The sequence below is a fragment of the Pteropus vampyrus genome, unplaced genomic scaffold (assembly GCF_000151845.1).
Source record: "Pteropus vampyrus isolate Shadow unplaced genomic scaffold, Pvam_2.0 Scaffold54, whole genome shotgun sequence".
In the NCBI taxonomy this organism is placed as follows: domain Eukaryota; kingdom Metazoa; phylum Chordata; class Mammalia; order Chiroptera; family Pteropodidae; genus Pteropus; species Pteropus vampyrus.
The window spans coordinates 30,633-37,858 of record NW_011888835.1 but is presented as its reverse complement, the minus strand read 5'-3'; the positions used below and the strand labels follow the sequence as shown (position 1 = coordinate 37,858).

Genomic DNA, 7,226 nt, shown 5'->3' with positions numbered 1-7,226 from the left:
ATTAATTTGCATTTATCATTCTACGTTTGTTGGAAACTTGCCCTGATCTTTCTCCCCACTATTTCAATGAGTGAGTTTTTAATTTACTTTGCTTCATTACAGTGCGTCTGCTAAGAGGCCATCAAATCATATGGTGCTTTTCTGACCTGACACATGGAGTTGACTCCCACATCCCAGCTCTCACTATAACTTGAATGAGTCTTTGCGTTAACTTTTGTTTAACTTCCTCGGCATAAAAAAATTGATGTTTCTTGACCTGTCACCCAAATACAGTTTGTATGCTATCAGCTCTGCCCAGTATGTCATTATGTGAGAGCGCAAGCCAACAGCTACTCTGGAACCCATGTGAGCTTTGCCCTGTGAATCTAAGAGGGGAAGTAGATCTGAGGTGTACGTTACATTGCTCATCTTCTCTCACCTCCCACAAGATTTTGCTGCAATCATTTCTCTTTCCACTCCAACATCAGCTTTACTTGCATTTTTTTTTAATCCCTAAATTTCAGTTTCCTCTTTTTCTATGTATTCTAAACCCATAACTTCCTATGCCAGAACTAAAATTTTACCAGTTAACAAACAGCTTTGGGGAAGAAAATACTAAACACAAGAAAGTTAGAGTTGGAGAAGGATTCTATCCATCCTCTCCCTCAGATGGCCAGCTCCTACCATTTCTTGGGTTAATTGTCATCTTTTCAGAGAACGCTTCCATTTCCCTCAAGAAAGTTAATTCTCTATATTATATACTCTTACAACATCTCATGCCTCTTATTCATAGCCCTTTTCCCATTTATAATTAAGTTTTTGATGTAATCCTCTGTGTGAAATCTACCTCCTCAACAAAATTGTGGCATCACTAAGGATGGAGGACATGTCCCTCTTATTCTCCACTATGAATCTAGTTTTCAGCAAGTGCCTGCCCCCTGGTAACTAAGTGATAAGTAGTTCCAGAATGAATGAAAATCATGTGGCATACATATAAATCTAATTATATAATCTTACAACCTAATCTGAATATTTGTCTCAAAACTAAGCATCTTATTGCACTTTATATTATCAGAACTTCTTGCAAAAGGGTAGTAGAAAGGTGAAGAAAAGCAACCGAATATTATAAGGTTAATGACTATTTCTTTTCCGATCTCATTACTATTAGCCCCATATGTTCCACAATTCCATCAATTTTGTATTCGTTACCACACCTTGTTGATGCAAAACCCCAGTTTCTGACTTCTACATGGATATCGTGTTTTCCAGGAGGCAACCTGGGTAAGAGGCATCTGATATCCGTGAGATTCCAGTGAAGAACCTGGCAGGGTTTTCCTCCAACATACACATCCACGCTTTGTGTGAGTTCAGTTCCAAAGTTATAACCCTTAATCGTTAAATTAACTTCTCCTATTATTAAAAAAAAAAAAAAAGTTTTATGAAAAGGTTCAACTTATTATGCAGTATGCAATTTGCATATTAAGTAAACCAACTCATCTCATATCTTTCACTGGATTTAGGAAATCCTAACACTTTCAGGGGCAAAAGAAAAATCAGTGAAAGAGCTGACAGCTGCCACATGGAGACAGAATCCATGTTTAACTGTTTCACAGAGGAAAAAAAGATGGCAAAGTACTCCTTAAAAAATTAATATTTTTCTCCCATTGCGCATGGTTAAAGTGAAATAATAAATAGACTAATCTATGGTTAAAAAAAAAACTAACCTATGGTTAAGAAACAGAACTGCAGGAGAAACTGTTTCAAAAGCCTTTGTAGAAATGGTTTGTGGTGTGTGTGTGTGTGTGTGTGTGTGTGTGTGTGTGTGTGTGTGTGTGTGAAAGAACTGATCTTATTGAACAATTTCTTACCTAGTATTGTCCGTACTTTTGGACTAAAATCAGTTATAACTGGAGTCTGTAGACAATTATAACTATAAGCATCCTTTGCCGTGGCTTGAAATCCATTGGTAATTACTGAAATATCAACTGTGCCCTCAGTTCTCTGAAATAAGAGAAAAAATAAAACAATTAGAAAATGTTAAATGTTGAGCTACAGATATCCAATGGCTAAAAACGAACAGAATTTTTAAAAATAAACTTCCGAAGATGTTTTGTTTCAAAGTCATGAATCAGTTTTAAGATATTTAGGAAGTCCTGGTTTCAAATGTAGGTTACATGTTTGAGTTCTTTAGATGAAGGTACATGATACAGTGGTTTTGAAAAATTTGATTGCACCTATATTATTGGATTCCTGAAGGCTTGGCAATATAATTGAGATGCTCTAGATAAGTGATTCTCTAACTGATAAAACATAAGATACAAAAAATTTTGACTTTTTACTCTTAAAATACACTTAAATATAATTTGTATTCCTTTTCACTAACAAGTCACATTATTGTATCTTTAGCTGACCTAATTCCAGAAGCCAAAACTAACACTTGGACCCCTAAAAAAATATTTGCTGTTTTCGGTGACACAGTACATGTACAATTCCCAATTAGGAAAAACACTTTTTACATCTAGTATTTACTTCATGCACACTCAGTGTTTAATTGAATGACATAATTTGAACAAAGTAAGTTTTAATTTACCATATCCTCCAGATTCTCATCTCCATCATTCAGTTCAATGTGTGCTCAAAGTTACTTTTCTTAAAGATTTCAACTGCATAATACCCACCTTAGTCTGCTACATTTTTTTAATGTTAGTGACCGGATTCATCATCCTTTTGCACATAATAAGCAAATCAGAGTCTTGGTTTTTAATTTAAACACTATTTTTTTAAATAAAGAACAATGATTAGTTCTAAAATGGAATATTTCGGAAGAACTTCACATTGGATTTTTTGGTCAACAAACTGAAACTTTAACACATTTAAAATATAAGTTCCTGTTTAAAAACTAATGTCTAAGTTTGCTTCCCTGAATTTTTAAACTATTTATTTGTATTAATTTTTTTCATCCTTTGATTTACCTAGTCAATGCCCATCCATCCTTCCAGCTCTAACAGAACATCAAGTTTTCTGTGAAACTCTAATACCCTCTTCCCACATATTTTTTAAATCTATTTAAATTACTTTCAAGTATACAGTACATTGGTTAGATATCTATATAGTTCTTAAAATGATCCCCCCAATTGCTCCCTCCCTCCCCTGACCCTCCACCTAGCCATCATATCAATGCTAACTTCCCAAATATTTTATCTTTACTTTGTATCTACGTCTATTAAATGGAACACACTGTTTAATATTGCTTTATGTGTCTGTCTTCCTTAACGATTTTAAGTATCTAGAATATGGAATGATATTTTATATTTGGATATTAGCAGAAAGATGTTGAAGAAATAACTATTAAAGAGCATCACTGACACTCTGCACTTCCTTGGTAAATATGTCCTTTGTTTAAACCTCTACTGAGATGTTCCCTAATTCATAAGATTTCACACTTAGGAAAAAAAAAAAGGACTAAAATCAGAAGCCTTACTTTTGGTGTTCTGCAGGTTATCTTATTCAGATCCCCATCGATCATGCTGCAGGTTTCATTTCCAACTAATATCTTTGAATTTTCATGAAAGCCAAATCCAGATAGAGTGAGAAGAGTACCACCTACATAAGGAACAACAACAACCACCCAACAACAACAGATTAACTATGACAAAAAGAAACTTTGGCAATAATCTGACTCATCATTTAAGAATTGTCTAATCATCCAAGAGATGGGTTGGCAAATAGATCGGGAACCAGATATATACAATCACATCACACCGGAGCCTGAGCTCTGAAGGCTCGAACCATAAAGGAGCTGGGTCAAGCAATTTAATGAAATAACAGATTTATAGACAACTTTGCTTTGGGACTTTACCAGCAGCAGCTGTTATTTTCCATAGTTCCTTCTTCATCCTAAAGAGAAACTACGCTGTTTCTACTGGCTCAACCATTGGATGGGTGGGACATGAGAATGAATTAAGACTCTTACCAAACCTCAAATTTTAATACCTCCAAAGTAAAAGGAAAACTAAAAAAAAAAAAAAAAAAAAATCCCAAGAAAATAAAGTAAAATAAAAACACAAAACACGCCAAACAGTTCAAGACCAGCACAAAACCCCAAAACTAAGCATAGTAAACAAAACCAAAACCAAACCAAACCAAAACAAAACAAATAAAACACAAAAGAAATGAAACAGAACAGGCAAAATGTGTGTTATTTTCTTTTCATCTTCTTCATCAGCCTTTCTTTCCCCAGTTTATTCCCGGAACTTTTTCTGGGTCAAGTAGCTCCACTGAGACTGTGGTTACAAATGGAGCAGCTGGTAAGCAGAATAATAACTAATAAATCTTATCTTGACATAATTGATGAGCTTGTTATAGAAACATGTAATAATTGATGATATTAATTCAATAACCTAAGATGTAAGTATAAGCAGTCACTCTGACTTGCGTTTTATAAGAAACAAAAGAATTAGTCAGCCACTTAATCACTGTGCCTTCTAAAAGGGGAGTCTCCTTTGTTCTATAGGAAGGAGTTTTGGATCCTTCTCCTTTCACCCTGTTCTGGAAACAGTACAATGAAATGATGGAAATGTATGCAGTTTTCTTTGTTTAGAACAACTAACTATTACCTGCTAGGCTCCCAGAAGCAGGCCTGATGTGTGAGATCTGATTCTGATAAACGAAGCAGAATATCTCATCCTCTACATTTTGTGCTAGTCCAACATCATCTACAGACACGGCCACCGGCAAACATCCAGCACTTCCCTTCAGTATCTGGCACTTGATCTCATTTTCTTGTGATAAAAAAGAAGAAAATTGTAAAGCGAATGTTTTAATGAGATAAAATTACCAAAATTTTATATTTAACAGTATAAACATTGGCCTTCAGTTTTATATTCTAGGAAATAAATCTAAGAGAAACTACTTAAATATTAATAGGAGAAAAAAAAATCTTCACAAACTACCTGATGTTATAAATCAGACACTCCTAAGAGTTAGGTAAAATAATAATGAAAGCAAAGTAAACAATTTGCTCCTGATTGCTACTGTGGTAAAAAAAGGGTTACTGTAATAATAATAACTTAAAAACCCAATCTGTAAGATCATTTATATCAATAATTCTAAAAATTTTAGTCCAATATATTGTTTATGTCACAAAGTGAGTAAAATATTAGGTTTAATCAAGAAAGGTGATCGAAAACTAAATGAAAACACATTTTTCATTTCACTTTGAACAGTATACATGCACTTATAATACAGGTCCAAAATTGATTATGAGATCTCAGGAATGCATAGATGATCTAAATTAAAAACAACTTAAATAATATGAAAGCTCGATTTGCTTATATGACTTCAGCATATAAAAATTAAGAAATACAGCTAGCCTTATGAAAAGTAATATTTATGGGGAAAAGATAATTGTGGCCCTCTTTCCATGAATAAAAAATATGAATAATCTTTAAATTCTATGTTAATGGATGGAGGTTCTGTCGGGCTAGATGTTGAGGAAGATGGCCATGTACTTTTGCTGTATGACTAATGTGGAGCACAGGCAGAGGGACCGTGGAATACCAGAGCAGAAATTTATATAGTTCAGTGGCCCAGAGACATGCCAAAGAAGGAAAATTTTCTTTTTTAATGGCTGTTTTTAATTTTTAATATTTCAAATTATTGTTGACATTCAATATTATTTTATATTATTTCAGGTAGAAAATATTTCATGTTATCAGTTTATGAAGAAAAAAAGAAGAACAAAAATCAACTATCATGGGATAAAGACACTGTATCACAATAAAAGAGTTAATGTGTGGTCATAACCAAAGATTAAAAAGATAAGACATTTATCCAGGGCAGTTTGCCAACTTTACGACCCCATGGGGTACTCTATAGGATAATAGTGCTCTTTGATTGCGCTTGCTTTTAGAAAAGGACAATTAGACCCAATAATAATAATTTTTAAAAGGACCTACCATCCACAGAAAGAAGAGAGCAACCTATTGATCCAACCGAGACTGAAACAGCTGAACTAGGCGAAAATCCAGAGCCTAATATGGTTAGAATTGTGCTTTCTTCATAGGACCCTGAAAATAAGTTTAAATAACAATGTTAAAATGACAAAACATAGAAACTGTTGTTACAAAATCAGATATTTCTCAGAGGAAAATAAGTCTATCTTCTAAAAGATATAAATAATTAGCCTATAAGCAAGCAAGGGGGGGATGATATTTATTTAGCAATGGTATTTTTTTTCCACCTAATTGCTCTATATTGCATGTTATTTTGAATCTATCTGTTGATAGAGGTTAGTGGAAAGAAATATCTGACTGAGAGAATGAAATGAAGTGAGGAAAGGAAAATTATTCTTACAACAAAGAAATTAAACAAATATTCCAATATGGTAATTTAGACTATTTCAGAACCATCACAAATTTGCGAGAAAATGATAAACTGTAAAATAAGTGCTGTGGATACTTTCTATTTGAAATAAAATAAGATTCCTTAATCTAAGGTGATCTATGTCCTCAAGTATGTAGGATATTCCTGGTTTACACCTGCTGTCCCAGCATCATATACTTAATAGTTTTCCATTCAACTCTTAAAAGCATCCAGATTTGATCAACAAATGATATAGTCACCCTACTTCTATAATATCACACACAACGAAGATGCCACATGGATTTAAACAGCTAAAAATGAAAAACAAAACATTAAACTTTTAGAAGAAAACTTGAATATCTTAATGACTTTAATATATAGATTTCTTAAATAAGATACAAAAAGCCATGGTTAACCATAAATGACAAGATATATAAATTAGAATAAGCTAATTAGTTAAATGTTTCCATGAACAAGATAATACAACGGGACACAACTGATATGTTGTGTCAGAAGACATGTACAAAGGATTTATGAACATAATATGCAGCATGGAGTTACAAGTCAATAGATAAATGATGTTAACAAGCCATTTGCAGAAGAAGAAAGAATCTAAATGTCTAAGAAAAACACAAGAAGATGCTCCTGCATATTACTAATCAGGGAATAGACACATTAAAACAATAACTTCTTTTGCCCATCAGATTGACAAAAATTAGGAAGCTGATAATACCAAATATTGACAAGAATGTGGGGAATATGATGCTCTCATACCTGCTGGAAGTATAGCCACCTTGGGGAGCAATTTGGTCATCTAATAAACTGAATGCACATATACTCAATTATTACCTAGCAATCCCACATCTGGACATATACCCTAAATA

The 7,226-nt window shown here is 33.4% G+C and overlaps 1 protein-coding gene across 1 annotated transcript in view; it reads right to left on the bottom strand.

Moving 5' to 3' along the window:
* LOC105292249 (fibrocystin-L-like) overlaps positions 1-7,226 on the bottom strand; it is a gene marked incomplete at its 5' end in the record, with an annotated part of 117,123 nt that overhangs the window by 79,399 nt on the left and 30,498 nt on the right. Inside the window, 4 exons of the mRNA XM_023530776.1 lie at positions 1,189-1,389; positions 1,848-1,980; positions 3,461-3,582; positions 4,596-4,760. Coding sequence (XP_023386544.1) covers positions 1,189-1,389; positions 1,848-1,980; positions 3,461-3,582; positions 4,596-4,760 — 621 coding nt within the window. The remainder of the gene's footprint in view (positions 1-1,188; positions 1,390-1,847; positions 1,981-3,460; positions 3,583-4,595; positions 4,761-7,226) is intronic.